Source organism: Anopheles maculipalpis, chromosome 2RL, assembly GCF_943734695.1.
Source record: "Anopheles maculipalpis chromosome 2RL, idAnoMacuDA_375_x, whole genome shotgun sequence".
Classification (NCBI taxonomy): domain Eukaryota; kingdom Metazoa; phylum Arthropoda; class Insecta; order Diptera; family Culicidae; genus Anopheles; species Anopheles maculipalpis.
The window spans coordinates 22,821,282-22,839,602 of NC_064871.1; the positions used below are offsets into that span (position 1 = coordinate 22,821,282).

At 40.7% G+C, this 18,321-nt stretch overlaps 1 protein-coding gene across 1 annotated transcript; it reads left to right on the forward strand.

Annotated features, from left to right (window-relative positions):
- Nucleotides 1–8,763: 8,763 nt before the first annotated feature.
- Nucleotides 8,764–13,521, forward strand: LOC126557491 (high-affinity choline transporter 1). Its single transcript, XM_050213283.1, has 9 exons — nt 8,764–8,932; nt 10,408–10,515; nt 10,595–11,049; nt 11,131–11,260; nt 11,348–11,669; nt 12,211–12,253; nt 12,779–13,008; nt 13,076–13,187; nt 13,257–13,521. Exons 1-9 carry the CDS (start codon nt 8,767–8,769, stop codon nt 13,482–13,484), a joined length of 1,794 nt encoding a protein of 597 aa, XP_050069240.1. The 5' UTR covers nt 8,764–8,766; the 3' UTR covers nt 13,485–13,521.
- The last annotated feature ends 4,800 nt before the right edge of the window (nt 13,522–18,321 follow it).

Genomic DNA, 18,321 nt, shown 5'->3' on the forward strand with positions numbered 1-18,321 from the left:
GCTTTACTCCACATGAATGTGCTCTGCTTGTCCGTGTATTTGTGGACGTTTATAAGTGTGGGTACACACGGAGACAGTTTCATTCATACGAAATCGCATACAGTAACAAAGAGGATCATTGCCAGCGGGACCAACTGGTAGTGGTTGGAGTAGCTGAATAAGCGTGGCCTTTGAACCTGTGGGCTGTCCAATGAAAGGATTCCAATATAAAAACACACACACCCACACATGCTTAAGCTTCTCATTGAGCAAGAACGAGCGAGCTTTAGTAGGACGTTCAGGTGTTGGTTTATTTCCTCTTTCAGCTTGTAAAGGAGAGCAGAGAGTGAAACTGCCTGAGCACAGAGTTTTCCGTGTGTATCGTACGTTCGGTACACGGTAGGAAAAGTGTTTGACCCGAGTACAGTTTCTGATGCTAACCGGATCGGATCGTCGCGTTCGTAGTCGTTCGAGCTAGATAGAAAGAGAGAGAGAGTGAGGGGGCACCCTACAGACCTACAGGGGGGAAAAAACAGGCAGACATCCCTGGTTGCATCTCGGTGGTGGGCACATGTGCGGGCTACGCTTCAGAACAAGAAATTCTCCGTCTCAGAAGACATCCCTGCGGTGGGGCGACAGCTGTCCGTGCCATCGGCTGTAAAGCGTAAAGCGTTCCCTGCTTTCGAACACCCCGAAATCTCCCCCGGGGGGGAACGGCTATCTGCAGCAAAACCAGCACCGAAGCTTACACACATATTCACACATCCACGCCCAAACACTCAACTTCACGCCACATCCATCGAGTTCCAAAACTGAAGCAAAGCTTCCCAGCATTCTGGCAATCTGCTAAAGAAACAATCGAATTTTGCTGCCAGTGTGCGTGTGTGTGTGAAGCACATTCTGTTGTGACCGAAGGACCTTCAAGGTTCTTACCGAAACGCAAGCAAGTTTTGTAATTTACTGCACAAATTCTCCGTAAATCGCAGAACTCTGCCAAATTTGGTGTAAAGCTACGCTGGAACAGGCACAGAAACGTCACAAGTGTGGATCGTCCAACATGTTCCCTAACTAGAAGTTAAACGGTGACCCGTAATTACACGGGCGCTACCATACATTTTCCAGTGCGTTCCGGTTCTTAATCCACCCAGTGAAATCGAGTGCTATCGTGCCATTACCGTGCGCCTTTAGCAAGGCATCGGTTGGTGAAAATTGTGACTAGTGATCATATTAAGGGTGAAGAATTCGTTGTGATACTGTCTGTGGATGCGTATGACACACGCGTAATAGTCGGCTGCTGCGCTTGTTTCTTTGCTCCTTCAATTTACTCGCGCCTTCAAGGCGGGCTTGCTGGCAGTTTCCTTGGTTTGCGCAGTGTTCATCTTTAAAAAAACGGAGTAAGGACCAGGAAGGAACTGACGGGTAAGAAACTTACGCAAAAAAGGGTTCTACGTTGTGTGTGCGTGTGTGTGAAGGTTGCGTTACATAACGCTTACTTTACATTCCTTCGCTCGTGGGTCTCACTCTCACGCTTGACTCACTCTGGCTCTTCTCACTAGGTTTGTCTTTCAACTCATCTCTCACTCGAATTCAATAGAGACCCTTAGAACGGTGGGTTTTCTTGGAAGAGAAGGATGTTTTGTTTCGAAAAAGTGCATTTCTGTGTGTTTTTTTGTATTCGAATTAATATAATAAATGTTTACGATATCAGACATATACATATACATAAACAAACAACTATCTCATTTTAGATTAACTTGACTATTTTTACTAAGGTCTTTGTATGTTTCTATGGCCTAATTTCTATGTTACCTAATGTGTAATGCAAGTATACGATTGTGGAGATTCGTCTTCTTTGGCTCAACAATCTACCTTCCTTGAGTTGATTGTACCCATTGCACATTGGAATTGTTCCGTCCTGGATAGTCAACCTCGTTCAATCGCGGAGATTAGATAACTATTAATATTTTAAGTTGTTTACAACTATTCATGTTACGATTGTAGGTTGCAGATGGCTCCAACCATTCACCCCAACACCGTCGCAAAACACTGCAGCAGTATAGAACCATTGCAATTAAGCACAAACAAAGTAGTATTTGCACAGGCTAAATGAGTTTTTTTGTGTGTGTTTTTCGTGGAAAATAAGACGTGCTACAATCGTACGTGCGCCGAAATCGAAAAGCCGTCGTTTGGCGTGTGTGTGTGTGTATCTTGGTTTTATTGATTGTGTGCATTCGGCATGTGCGGTGGTACTGCTGGTCTTGTCCGTCGCCTAACTTACAAATACCGGCTCAGCAGAAATAGCTTTTTTACTATCGGCTCTTTACCGAACCTTTCCTTCATTCGTGAGCGCCTTCTTGTCACACATTTAGCCAGCTAAAATGCGTTTAATGGCTCGATGTATGTACGAGCCTTACGGCACACACGAGAGTGGTTTAGTGTGTGTCGATGGTGAAGCTTTATTTTATACTGACCGCCCTCACGAATTCGTAGCGCTACACCCACACATAGGGAGAGAAGCTGTGTACGGGGAAGCATTCCCGTTCGAGGGAAACCATCCTTGTCTCACTCTTTCCTACTTGCACCTTCAGCAGATGGTTTAAGAATTCTCTTGAAGTTTTCCATCCCCAGTGTGCCATGAAAAGCTTTGAGAAGAGAGCGTGAAAGAGCGTGAGAGCTTTTTTTTTTGTTGGTGATATTATCTGCTCATCTGCTCAGGATTTTTTTTTTGTTTCCCCACGCACCATAATTCCTCCAACGCGTTCCGCCACATTGCCTCAAAACCAAACCCGCCACGGAATCCATGATGTTAATGTTGTTGTTTGCATATAGCACCATTAGCTCCATGCCATGATCCGCTGTACGTACGCGGCCATCCTATCGGCGTTTTCCGCCATTTTGCGGACGAAAACGATGTCACCATACAACCGCCCGTCGTAGTTGTTCGACGTGTTATAAATAGTGGGTAATAAAATTTAATTATTGGCTAACTGTGTTTTTCTTGGGAGCAAAAATTAGCCAATACGAAGGTATGAGGTGATTGCGTCTTGGGCGCAATCTGGCTCTTCTAATATGTTTATTGAGAGTGGTTTTGATTTCTTTTTATCTTCTGAATGGTGTGATGATTTATTTACAGACTGTTGAGTGCATAAATACTATGGGTTTAGTAAATAAATGTAGAATTTTGAGCTTTGTTTCGAGAGGTAAACTAATGGAGACGCCTGGTGGTAGATGCATTTTGTGCATTACCCAGGTATGAAGACGTACAGAGTTTGAAAAATATGTTTATTACTTAAAATAAAAATTATATTAATTTTATGAAGTTGTTATGTCGTTAGTATCTCAATGTTTCAGCTATACCTTATAACCTATTTATTTAAATATTATTCTACCTTATTTTATTTATTTTTGAATATGACGGCGCTCCGTCGTATTGTTGTATTTAACTTGCTTTAATTTGTGTCACAAATATCAAGTGACAATAAAAATATATTTTAAACAAACTAACATTAAAAATAAAGTAAAATAAAAACAAAAATCAAAGACAGCAAACAAAATTTTGACAAAAAGCAGAAGGATCGAATTTTTATCACAAGAATTAGTTAAATAGATTTTAAAATATAGCTACTTTTGTGTTGTCTTTATAGCAATTTTAATGCGTTTTTAACCGATGCCAACGGTGATTCAAAATCATTTGGAAATTATACTTATTAAGTAGTTATTGAATAGTTTTTTGTAGACTGTAGTCAAACTGAACCCTGTAGATCTTCATCATGCAACACATACCTTATACGAGGTAACTAACAAGGCCCTAGATGGATCATAGATGAGGCTCGAATTCATTTCATACCTGCTATGGTGCAATTCATTTCATAAAAATGTGCAAGCTTAAATGTGTTTACGCAATATTTTTCGAACTTGATATTTTATTTATTTGAGTATGACGGTTCTACGTCGTATTGTCTATTTGATTTTTTATTTAGTTATTTATCAATTTATTTGCCTTGATTTACCAGCATTATGGGTCGTTCCCGTTTTCGCGAATGTTATTTTGCTGAAATGTTCAATACATTTTATTTATATTACAACGTTTATATGGTATGGCTTATTGGAAAAACATACAACTTTCTATTTTTTCTCCCAAAATTGTTTTAATCTCAAAAGAAATAAAATGAGGAAAGAATAGAAGAGCCAATTATTATTTTAATCGTACTGGACCAAGGTAAAATCATTAAATGAGACAAGCGATTGTAGATATTTCAAGTACTTTTAACATGATGAAAGTTTAGAATCATCATCATTAAGTGAAGTGCAGACTTGTGGCTCATAAACACTAGAACTCATGTGGCTCATAAACTGTAGAATCTGTTAATGTACAACACATACAAAAAACCGATCAACTTTTATACACTTTCTTCCAAACAAGTATCTTTTTAACAAAAGCTCCCAAGCTAAAGCCCATTACTAATGGAAAAAGCAATCAGAACTCTACCACCAAGTGACAATCACGACCGGTGAATTATTCAAACAGATCTGATAAGCGTGCAGCGGATGCTTCCCGAGCTTCCCGGCTCAGCGTACCAGCGAGCAAAACAAATCCATCCACACGCTGCTCATATTTCCGATCGAATCAATCACTTACCATAACGAATGGTAACGTTACCGTAATGAAATTAGTGTTAAACTAAGCAGTACGCCAACGGTTTAGAAGAGCTGGTTGAGCAGAGAACACCATCCAAACGTATGACACCACAAAAAAAAAAAACATTAGAAGAAAAATACGTTCCTGTCCTGTGCTTCACGATGGAAAATTCAATTTAGAGATATCGTAGAGGTCGTCTTAAGCATACGTAGCCCCATCCGGGTACATCGTAGTTCGATTGAGATTGAGTAATCTTTGATTAAGCGGTGCCTGAGAAATCCTGTCACTCACACAACCTGCAGTTTTGGTTTTTGTTTCCATTCTGGGGTGACTAAAGCTAGAGGACGAGGACGGTGCAGCCGATGGAAGTTGATGGCTAAATTGCTACCAACACGTACAATGCGCAGTGAAGGAATGGAACGTTCTTCGCCCGGTAAATGTTGCATTGCTCATTACCCTATTTGGAGGATTTGCTCATTTAAATTTCAAATTGTTTCCATTGCTGGAACCTGGTCGTGGCGCAGGTCGTACAAATAGATGCAGGGTGTTGGCATGTTGGCTGCTAGCAATGAGGTATACGTATATTCTTGTTATGTCCTGATTCGAACCAAACTTGGATGATAAAAATGGCTATCTACATTGTTTGTTATCTGATACTGCTTCTGGATAGCAGCAGACAGCTAAGGAAATTATTAATAAAATCATCCACTTTCCAGGTTTTTTGTTGGCATCTTTCTGTACTGCGTTTGGTAGGCATCACTCGTCGTCCTTCAAATGTCCTTGCCCCTTGGCATAACGATAGGTTAAAGGCAAACTGATACCTAATCTGTTTTTGATGATTCTGTTGCTATTCTGGAGCTATTTGAGCGGTTGTAAGGATTGAACCGTACCCAGCGTATCCCACGCTAACTGGAGCCGAGATGATGATAAAACATGCTTCCAAAATTGTACCATAAATCATGATCGTCGCATTCGCTGTGGTAGTTGGAAAATAAAACCATGAAAGCTGCTCCACTGCTCCTTAGCGTACTTTCATGTAAATCCTTCTGGCCGAACGTTCTGCACTATCGCTGCACAAGTGTGTGTGTGTGTTTGTGTGTGGAACCGAACGAGAAAAGTGGTCGGACCTTGACGAAACGGCGATGACGTTCCGAAAAAGCTTCATGGGGGGAAAATTTTCAAAATCAATAAGCCCTCGAGTGCAGCAAACGTGTGGTATTCATGGATTTTCTGAACGGTGATTTACGTTAGGATTATTCTTGATAGAGTGGCTTGGTTTTGGGAGGGTAGGTGGAAGAAGACTGTTCAATTAAAATGAGGTCGGGTGAGTGTTTATGTGTGTAAAATAAAGGTATACTAGGGAGTGTGCATTAAATCGTATCTTTAGAAATTCATAATTCGGTTCATTTTAACAGATAGCTGGGGACAAGCTCAATGTTTAACACAATCAATTATAAGCATATTTTTACGTTGTTGCTTGTGAAATAATCAATCACAATGGAAAGTTATGCGGGGCTTCACTGGCAATAAGTGTTAAATATTTGACAATTATTGATTGTGGCAATAAATGGATTTGCTCGGCGCTTTTCACGTTGTTAAACTTTCCATTTTTGATTGTTTTACTGCCAGTCGGATTTCGTGCTTACTCACAGTGCATGAGAAGAACCGTTTTGTGAGGTGAAAAATTAATTCACAATCACAAGTTCAATTGCTGTGCAGAAAAGGTTATTTAGGCGATAAATTTACGCAATGAGCTCATTAATTATTGATCGAGATTGTAGCTGATTGTTTCAATGTGAGTTATTTTAAATGAATTTTAATGTTTGGACTACAAGGGGTGCTTCCAGATTGCACATAAAGTCAGACCATAATTTAAAAATAAATATAATAAAACCAAATTTAACTGGCAAAAACTAGATTAAAATTAGTGAAGAAGAATGTTAGAAGCAAGTAATATACAAAAATAATTCTCTAAGTAAAAAAACTTGACAAATAATTAAATATTCTGTGGCATGACTTAGTGCCTTGACTTAAGTAAAGTGATAATTATTTTATATCAATAGCAATGGTGCTTAGGATGGTTATACTCCTAACATTTATAAAACTATCTATCTTTGCATTTTTTAAAGGAAAATTTTGAATGTTTTTAACAAGCTATGCAGAGGTGGATGAACTTATGGATGGAGCTGGCGGTTGCCAGGGGTATCGCCGGCCAGAGGAGCCTCGCCGGCTAGAGGACCTCTTTCGTCCTAGATGGGAAAATCGCACAAAACTTACATAACATATTTTCTCCTTCCGAAGAAAAAAATATTCCGATCTTGTAGGTATCGGAAAGCACAAGTAAATTTTGCACCAAAATTTGATTACGAGTAACAGGAGAACATAATGGTGCAGGAGGTAGAGGAGGGGCGAAGGTGGTTGGATCGGGTACATGCCACAACAAAAAGATGATCGACCAAATGAGTTATCATAGGTTTTCCACGGAAATGCGGAAATGAGTTTCTTGGACCACATTAGCCCATGGAATATCAACGATAACTCGCTCACTTTTGATCCGATCGTAGCGTTTCACGTATCGTTGGATGAGTCTTTGAGTCGCGCATCTTTTTCTGTAACACCCCGATTCCTCCACCTGCCCAGTTATACCACGAAAAAGGGGTTTTCTGCGGAAAATCGACGATAACTCGCTCATTTTTGGTCCGATCGAGGCGTACAGCATAGCGTTGGATGCGTCATTTGAGGGCTTGGGAGGAAGAAGTTCCATCAAGTTTTTCCACATTAACTTGGTGGAACCCGAAATGCTGCTGGCGGAATTTTCTGGGAGTTTTTAGAACCCCCTTAGCCCGTGGAAAATCGACGAAACTAGCTCAGTTCGAACAGGGCGTGCAGCCTACCGTTGGATTCGTCTTTGGGTCGCGCATCTTTTTGTGGGACAATTTAAACCAACCTCTCTGCATCAATTTCTCTGAAGTTTTTGTCTTATTCAGATCATTGTTCAATGATCATTCAAATAGTAAGTGTAGAGTAGCAAAAATCGAAATTCAGAAAAACTTTCAAGGTGTATGAGGCCCGATTTAGAAAGGCTAAATCCGCCACTGGGGACATAAAAGTTAAAAAAATGCAAATCTCATTGAAAGCCATTGCCAGACTACAGATGCATATTTGAATGTTGAGCGGATGATACTCCAGTGTCGCGTACTTTAGGGAAATTGGATCGTTGATGTCTTCAGACATACGAAGTATGAAGCCCAGTAGTTGATTGCAGCAAATGATCACTTCCTCAGTAAGCAAGTCAAAAGCCAGCTCTGTATCCAATCCTGTATCCTGCCATACAATGTGAAAAATCTTAAGATATATGCTTGTACAATTACCTGAAATATATAACTAAAAGTTTAGTGGTATTCGGCATAAAGCAGATCCTATAAAAACCTCTATTATAAGTATACAAGGAGTAAATTCCATATAAAATCACAACCTAAGATAAGATAATATGTGCAAATATTGACACGAATCGTTTGAAACCAATCACGTAATAGTTTGCTATCAGTTATGCTGTATCTTTTCCCTGTGTGTGAAACAGGTATCTTTGCCATAATTTATCATCTTCACGGATCGTTCCATGCTGGAAAATTAATTCCATCCAACTGCACCACCTTTGTTATGGGTAAACCTTTCAACTAACGCCCGCTTTCGTACACTTTCGTTTCAGGTTACTGTTGTCGCGTTGCGAAAGAACCGAGTGAAGACAACGACCCGCGGCTGTGTGACATAAATAAATAAAGCCCACCGTCGGAAATAAAACCTGGCACACGTCTCGTCCGGGAAGTAGTACTCACACACGCACACACAAACACGCATAATAAAAGCGCCATGTTACGCCAAAGCTAAGCTTGAACGTCCGGTGAAGAGTGAAAACCCGTTGACCGAAGGACACAGTGCTTGCCAGTGTCAAGGCCGTTCGTCAACGGGCCGATAGAGTAGCCGTCTTTGCACCGAAGAACGCCCGGTCCGATCCGAGGAGGGGAGTAAAAAAACAACAAACCCTGCTGATATCACGTTTGTGATTAAGTTGACACACGGAAACTTTCCGTGGTCTTTGGAGAGAACCTTTGGTCGCCTTCAAACGACGCATCCCGAAAATAGCCAAGATGATTAATATCGCCGGCGTTGTCAGCATCGTGCTGTTCTACATCCTGATCCTTGCGGTCGGTATATGGGCGGGCAGGAAAAAGGAGTCCGGAAATGATTCGGAGGAGGAAGTAATGTTGGCCGGACGTTCGATCGGTCTGTTTGTCGGTATTTTCACCATGACCGGTAAGTACACGCGTAGGCGCCAAACGACACAATCCTTCTTCCTTCCTCGCACAGCATGGACACTTTGGTGCGAATGAGCATAAGGATGCTGCCACTGTTCATCCGTGGCTGTGAGTAGTGCCACGCAATAAATCACTCTCGCAGGATGGACTAGCCGGGCAGGAAGGAACAGTTACATCATTTATTGGGTTGGGTAGTGTTTGGAGCGTGGCTCGGTGGCTGTAATGGTGGTTTTGTAACGTAACACGCTTGCTTTTACTCTCAGGATTCCGTTGTTTCGCACTAACACACTCCATTTTTGGGTGATTACTTGCCTTTGAAAGTAAATTATGTGGATGAAATTATTTCCGATCTTTCGCACCTTAACTCTTGTTATAGCACAGTTTTTAGTGTATTAGTGAAATGAAGCTTATTTGGCTACTAACATAGAAGCTTTGAGGATTGATGCTTACAGAAATTTTCATTAAACTATGTTATTACTGTTGTAAAATTTGTACTACAAGGCGTACATAAACAAAATCCAAAAAACATTTTATCGGAGCTATTTCTCCTTACAATCGCAATAACTACAAATCGTTAATTTAAATTGCTTCATTATCAGAGTAAAGTAGGAAGTTTTTAAATCGCTTTGTTTTATATGAAATATATTCTTTCAGAATTGGATTTTGAGTTGTGAGTCACCCGATTGGGAGATTGGGCTTTAAATTCCGTCGGACCGCATGATGTACGTCCTTCTCATCCCATGAGATCCATTATTAATCCTCCGTATATAGTTTTCCAATGACAATATTTTCGTTCCATTATACCATTCAGCCCACTGACTGTAAAAATACATAATCCGCTCGTTTTAAATACCCCAGTACAAGAGTTCCGGTTGCGTAACAAAGCATTTGCGAGATGTTGTATAATAGTTTTTAAGAATATGTAGAAATCTTCCAAACTCTTGGAAAATACTGAAAAAATCCTGATATTTTTTAATTTCAAATCTTTTTACGTCGATCCATTTCATGACATTTAATCCTTAGTTTACATATTTGAATTCCTGATTGAAATACTGTGTTTATTTACGCTGAAACTCGTATGAAAAATCCTTGAAATTAGTTGAGAAATGAATCAAATCTAAAATATCAGAAGTTGAGGTGAAGAAAGATTGTTTTGGGCTTTTTAACAATTTTATCTCATCTTGATTACAAATATATTTTCTTTTCTAAGCAGTATGAAGTACAAAACGATTCTGTTCTTTATTGAAAAACGTACTTGACTTGAGACGTGTTTAAATTTTAAGGCAAATTGGTACACTTTACAACTACCAGCAGCATCGAACCTATCTGCTTTGACTTCTTAACAGCCAGAGCCCTACTCCAACGCTACTACAGCCAACACATAATGTACTCCGTACTACGAAGTGCACGGTTTATACGCAGTACATTTACGTCTAATTTATTTATTGCCTTTACCGATTCGCTCCTTCTCAGCTACCTGGGTCGGCGGCGGTTACATCAACGGAACGGCGGAAGCAATCTACACCTCCGGGCTCGTCTGGTGCCAGGCACCGTTCGGTTATGCGCTTAGTTTAGTGTTCGGTAGGTCACCCAAACGCTTCCTCGACAATCGTACAAAGCTTGGGTTTACATCACGCTTCCTTTCTTCCTTCGTTTGCAGGTGGCATCTTTTTCGCAAACCCAATGCGAAAACAGGGCTACATCACTATGCTGGATCCGCTGCAGGACAGCTTCGGCGAGCGGATGGGAGGATTGCTCTTTTTGCCCGCCCTCTGCGGCGAAGTGTTCTGGGCGGCCGGTATTTTGGCCGCACTCGGTGCCACCCTGTCGGTGATCATCGATATGGAGCAGGAGACCTCGGTCATCCTGTCGGCGTGCATCGCCGTCTTTTATACCCTGTTCGGGGGGTTGTATTCCGTGGCGTACACGGACGTGATACAGCTGTTCTGTATCTTTATCGGGCTGTGGATGTGCATCCCGTTTGCGTGGACCAACGACCACGTCAAGAGTCTGTCGTCGATGGACGTGGACTGGATCGGTGAGATCGGTGAGGGCTACACCTGGTTCTATCTGGACTACGGACTGCTGCTCATATTTGGCGGTATTCCCTGGCAGGTATGTGTGTTTGCGGACGTGCCAGATAGCAGTGGTGAGAATCGTTTATGCTAATGTTTATAATCTTCACGACTTCGGCAGGTATACTTCCAGCGTGTGCTTTCCAGTAAAACAGCTGGCCGGGCTCAAATCCTCTCCTACGTAGCAGCGTTCGGTTGCATCCTGATGGCCATCCCACCCGTACTTATTGGTGCCATCGCCAAGGCTACACGTAAGGCGAAGTGGTTGACCCACCGAACCCGGCTGCAGCAGTAAACAATAACTTTGCCCTTATCTTTGGCCCATATCTTTTGTGCAGCCTGGAACGAGACGGACTACAAGGGCCCGTGGCCACTAACGACGCAGGAAACGAGCATGATTCTGCCGATGGTGCTGCAGTATCTGACGCCGGACTTTGTATCGTTCTTTGGGCTCGGTGCTGTCTCGGCTGCTGTTATGTCTTCGGCCGACTCGTCCGTACTGTCCGCATCCTCCATGTTTGCTCGCAACGTGTACAGACTGATCTTCCGGCAGCGTGCTTCGGAGATGGAGATTATCTGGGTCATGCGTGTGTCCATTCTGGTCGTCGGTATACTGTCCACAATTATGGCACTAACCATACCCTCGATCTATGGACTTTGGTAAGTGTGTCAGATCCATTTCCCTATTGCAGCCTCTGTTTCTAGTTTATGCTGTACGATTAATGAAAATCAGAGACAAACTGCGATGGCACAATGTCTCACTTTGCATACACTGCTCGGGTTACAAATCGGTTAGCGGCAACGTACCATTCTTACAATGTAAGCGATACGTGACCTTCCCATTGTGCACTTGCCGGTACTGTTCGGTACAACACGGCAAAAGATTTCTTCTGCTTCAAGTTTTCTTTCCTGTGGAATGCTAATGGAAGACAAAATCGGTCGATTTTCTAAGCACTCTGTAACACTTTTCCCCCCGGCAGAAGGGGGCCATTCTTTTGTGCTGTCGAGTGTTTGTAACATTCTTCCAGCGACAATAGGTTGGTTAGGGGCCATCAGTTTGTGCTACAAATCTTTTCTCGCCTTGTCGAGTATAAATCGTTTTCTCCTGGAGAAGGTTTAGATTGAACCATTTATCAAAATTATCTTTTTTTTTGCATTTCTTTACTTCTCGTTCCTTATTCGGGTGCTTCTTGGTGCGCAGGTCAATGTGTTCCGACCTGGTCTACTGTATTCTCTTTCCGCAGGTGAGTAGAAGAAAAACATGCAAAATAGGAAAAAAAATCCATGATGCTCAGGGGTAGTGTGGTTGTGATATGATACCTTAAGGAAGTGATCGGTCATTTTTGATGTTCGGTGATTTGATTTGCATTTCATTATAATGCGCATTTTGGATTGCGGCCAGCTCTTTTCCTGGAAAGGAAATGGAGGCTGTTTCTTTTTTTGAATAGTGAATAATATTTATAAAATTTTATTCTTAAAGTACTCGAAATGTAGTAAAAAAAACTGAATATAATGATATATTTTGGTTCATAACACTTATACACTATTGCTGGTTTCATAATTGAAATATTGAGCTTATTTTAAGCTAAGTTTTAAAATGTTTTTAAGTGTGTATTTTAATTAATGATCAACATTCAAAATAATCTCAATTGCTTCACACCCGCTTCTCTCCATCACAAAGCAGATCTTTTCTTAACATTAGTTAATAGTAAGAAATATTAAGCTTCGTCTAGAAACTCAAAGCTTCATGTGTTTCTCACACTGAACAGCTGCTGATGGTAGTTCACTTCAAGCATCATTGCAACACGTACGGCAGCCTGGCGGCGTACATAATCGCGTTCATGGTGCGATTGTCCGGTGGAGAATCGATGCTCGGTCTGCCCGCTCTGATCCACTATCCAGGCTACAATGAAGAAACCAGCACACAGATGTTCCCCTTCCGAACGATGGCCATGATCATGAGCCTAATCACGCTTATCGGAGTCTCCTGGTGGACAAAGTATGTATCCTGTCAGATGCGTTATCATCGTAATGCTAACATCCAATATGTCTATACTCGCTTCCAGGTGGGTATTTGAATCGGGCCGATTCCCACCGCACTACGATTACTTCCGATGCGTGGTAAACATTCCGGAAGAGTTGCACCGTGTCGGCGAACCGTCCGATTCAGGCGAACAGGTACAATTCGATCATGCTTTTCTGTTATCAATTTCTACTTAAACACTTTCTTTCCCCATTCCGGCGTAGCTTTCGGTAATGGCCGGTGGTATGACGCGTATGTACGGTGCGGCCACCATGGTCGGTAAGGACGAGCGCAACGGACGAATAAATCCGGCCCTGGAACCGGACGACGATCTGCCGGTGGTTGAAGCGCAGCGACAGATGCAACAATCCGCTGGCGGAGGAGGCGGTGTCGCGGCACCCGGCAGTGTCGTCCCCGGCACCGGACCGGCTCAGGCTCATACGGCCTTTTGAAACGCACCCACCGGCGCCGGCGTTCGGTTTGACTGAACAGTTCCGGCAGGCAGCAGTAGGTTGGGGTTAGCCGAAGCCGAGCACGAACGTAATCGACTTTATTATTAGCATGCAGTATTGTGGAGCATGTTCTCCACCCGTGGTGTGAATCGTATAATGTGAAGCATTATCAGCAAACATACATATCAAGGTGAGTCAGCTGCGTAGTATTAAAGTATATACATAAAGTAAGTGGTACAAGAAGTAACTAGCAACAAAAGATGATATTAAAAAAAGACATGCAAAAATGCAAAACAAAAAAAAAAAAGACAAGAGTAAGTAACGAATACATATCAAATCAAATCAATAGAAGAAGCTAAGTCAAGGGAGAAGCGTAAATAATATAAAAGAAAAGAAGAAAAAACTCTACGATACAATATGTTCATAAAAGCAACAAATACATATCAAGTGGACGACTTAGGAGAGATTAAAACGAAAAGGAAATTACACAGACAGACGCTACTAACGAAACAGAAAAACAAACAAACAAACAAAGCAGAAGCTAGTAATGATTATACTTACCTATATAATTGTTAGTTGGCGTAACGCCACATCCTAAAGCGATAGTAAAGCAAGACAACCTCTGAAGGTTGATCGGTTGGATGTATAGCAAATTTTAATGACATGTTAGCAAATGGAATAACAAATGATGGGTACCTTCAGCTAGGTTTCCTTTTTTTTTGTTACTTTACAGTTACAGATATTCTTTGCGGGATACGTGGGAAGAGTAGATAGGAATGTTGAACAGTTGCTAAGTAAAGGGAAAGGTTAATCTGAATGGAAAAGTTACTAATTAATATGTATTTATGTTGAGATTTGATGTTTTTCACTAAGAGCACCTTCCCTCCATGGAAAAGCTTTAAATATTCAAAATCAATCAGTTGCAGGTGCTGTACGGACGAGAAACCAGTACAGAAAAGTTACAAAACTCAAAGGTGCTAGAGATAGAAGAAGAGAAAATGGGCAAAAAAAGATGTTTGAAAACTAGCAGAAATTAGCTTTTTTTATCTGTCTTTCTTAACTTATTTTATTGATAATTTTTAAAAAGAATTTATTTAACCATAATAACATTCTTGTTGAGGTGTTGTTGCAGAGTTTAGTCGCAAAAGAAATGAAAGGAAATGAGAAAAATACATGCAGTAATTGGGGTAAAGAAAAAGAGAGTAACAAAAAAACCTATAGAACTGATAATTAAGTCCCCAAGCAGGTGAGCGGAACGAACATATCATGAACAACTGCATACCATAAGGTTGCATTTTCACTGAAATCGATATCGATGATATTACTAGGAAAGGATATATACATATATATACAGACATCTATACATATATACATACATATAAATATAAAATATATACATACAAGTCTGCTAAACAAGAACAAAAGGAAACCCATATTAGATTTCGAAAGCGTAGATGTATAAAATAAAACAGGAAACAACCATAAAAGCAAAGCAAAAACCCTCTAAAAGGAACCCGATTCGACGGCGGTCTGTATCTGTAGTAAACCGTTGTGTTTTCCAAGCACAGTTGCAGTTACGAAGTAGAGAGTTGCTTCTGCAAGCCGTGTAGTGTTTCTTAACAACATAGTATGACGAACACAACAGGTACGATGGAGCTACGAGTGGTTTTAGATTAAATCATTAAAGAACATTGAGAAAAGAAAACTTTCGTGAAAAGAACAAATACAGACAAAGAAATAAATTATGACCTTCCAGCGTTTTTAACACTCCTCGCTCCCATCTGTTTTTTTTTTCCATTCCCCACTACAGTTAGGATGCGTATTTCCGTTTCACGTTCGGTACAGGGACAATACTGTTGTTTGCTGGAAGTTTAAATATAAGTGGTGGAAAAGTATTAATAACTAAAACATCTCGAAAAACATAAAAACATTCACACACACATCGTTAACTATCCACGAGAGCTGTACCATTCTATCGAATCGTTCTATTGATGTGCCTCCCCCGTTGGTGGAATTTTGATAGGGTTAGAAAAAGCCCACCCATTTCTAGTGAGCCTAGTGTGTGGCGCGTGGCGTCGCGTTGTGCCGGTAAGATTCTGCCGGCGATCGGGGTGTTGTGTTTTGAGGTTGTAAAAAAAGAAATTCAAACAAAAATTCCGATCCTATCAACCAACGCACCCGACATAGGACCGTTTTCCAAATTTTCTCGGACCGGATTTTGTTGCCAATTTTACGTTTTTCGGCTACATTACGCGTGCTGTGTGCTTACTAATATTGTTAATGTATCGTTCGTTTCTTGGATGTTATTATGCATGTTGTTCACTGATCGAGAATTGTTGTTGTTCGCTTACGATCTGTTTGCACCTGAAGCTTATCCCGGAAGAGAGAAAAAAAATTGTAAACTTTCTGCTGGGAACTTTTAGAGATTCACAGACACACAAAACCAACCTGTTAGATTGTTGAAAACGCAAACAAAAAAAAAAACACTCTAGAAAAATACAAACCAAAAATTGTTACAAAAGTTGTTCTTAGCTGTGCTCTACTCTTAAACATTAATAGGCTGATACATTTGATTGCCACTCAAGGGTGTGTAGCGTTGGAATGTGGGGAACAACAAGTCACCCGTACCACGCGAAACAACCGGCTAATAGAGAGCTACAATGGTGTATGTTTGTTTGAGAGAGAGAGAGGGGAAAAAACCTATTGCGCTAATTGTTGATATCTGAGTGGACTTATAAATTCTGAAAAAGTAATTCTACATTGTAATGTAACTCTTTGAACTTGAGGGAAAAGATTAAATCGGAAAGGTACAACTATCTGCAGGAGATACTCATAATCGTTGTTAATGGGTAAGCCTCTATCCGACACACGGAAAATCGATACATATCGTGCATATACATATAAATACTAGCATATACACATATATACACACTGCTAAAACAGTTGATACATAAAGAGGTTCTATTCGAAAAACCAAAAAAAAAAAAAAAGGAAGACAACACTGTACAATTAGAGCATAGGGCGATATCGAACCAAAGCGTTTAGAATCTACGGCACACGCTTCAGATACGAAGCTTGCATTGTGCAGTTGTAGACAGAAAAAGGAAGAATGCAAAATAGAGCAAGTAACTACATTAAGTTGGAGTAAAAAAAAGAGGAAAACCCACATACATATCAACGCGGATATCCGAGAGCTTCAAAAGGGCAAAAAAACCTGACAAAGTCTTAGCAAAAAATGGAAAAGTTTAGTAAAATGATCAAATGATCAAAATGATATTTTTTTCAAGAATGCATAACAATAGAACAAAAACACGTTCAAATTCTTTACTTTTCTTTGCGTTTTTTCTTTCTAAAACAAACCCGAATTTCACGCTTAAGCATATCCTCCCAAAGCATGCATTAAATAAAAAAAAACAGTTAAACAGTTGTTCCAGAAAACGAATGAAAAGCATTTAAAAAACTAGTTGAAAAACCCCCGCTCCCAGAAACAAAAGAGAAATGAGAGATAGAGAGATATATAAAAATCCCTATACTAGATGTACATGTATTTTACTAGAACATAAGCTAATTATACAAAATCACACATATGTATATGTAGAAAATAACAAAACAAGCAAAAACCATTAAACAACCTAGATCGGACTGAGTGAACCAGGGGTTTGTGTGTGTAAGTCTTGTCCAAAAGGATAACATCACGATCGATACAAAAAACGATGTACGTTAGAAGACATTTTGTGGCTTCTGTGTGTGTGTGTGTGCGTGGGGAAGGAGAGAAATGCCTGAGTTAAATAAATGTTGGTTGATTGGTTCATATCGAGTTGTGAACTGATTGTGGGATAAAGCAAGTTGTTTTTCATTCACTAATTTCGTGTTGGCTGAGATTGGGGTGTTAAGCGGAATAAATAATGCATCTATTATAGAAATTGGAAAGCGATTTCAGGTGTAATTGTAGTTTTGGGTCGATTTTGTAACGTTTAAATGATCGTGCCTGTTGATTCAGTTTCTTGTTAGCTATTGTTTCGCAATGCCGATTTTAATGCTACTGAGTGTAGCACCTGCTTTGGATAGCTGAAAAATGAATTCAAACTGTTCAGCTAAAGCTAAGACATTTTAAAATTAAATATCGTATTCCGATCATCACACCAATTAAAATTCATCTTCCATAAGCATATTCCTATGACAATACGATCAAACATTCAACTCACAAATCATCCACTTTGTTTAAGCTTAAAAGGCCACTAAAACGCTTAATGGATCTACATGATCCAGCTTCCTCGATCGCATCGATCCGTGGTCCCATCAGCCAGCACCCCCCAAAAAAAAAAAACACTCGCCAGTTCACGGTCAATAGCACACTTGAGGATCGCGCGTGACCTACTGCAGACGATCTACAAAGCGTGTTCACCATCATCATCATCCATTCACTTTTGCAGCGAAACCCTCTCCCAGTCAGCAGGGGAGAATCAATCGAGCAGTACGCAATTCGCAACGCAGTAACAACCCTTTCCTCGCGCGGGAGTCTATTTGGAGCCTGTGAAAAGCATAACGGATGTTGTGAATCAACCGAAGCCACATGCGCGCGAGTCATCATTTCACTTTTGCTAAGAAACGGGAGAGAGCGAGAGCGAAGATCGTCAAGATGTTTCGGCGTAAGCATTGCTAGGTGAACTAGATTACATTCGCTTCCAGTGCGTTGTATGACGTGTACGGTTACATGAAACGATCGGTTCACCTTTCCACCGTGGAGAAGTTGCTTTTTTTACGTACATACGAGAGATCGCACGCCGTGACTTGCATGCTTGAAATTGCATTGCACTGCATGCAGCAGATAAAGAAG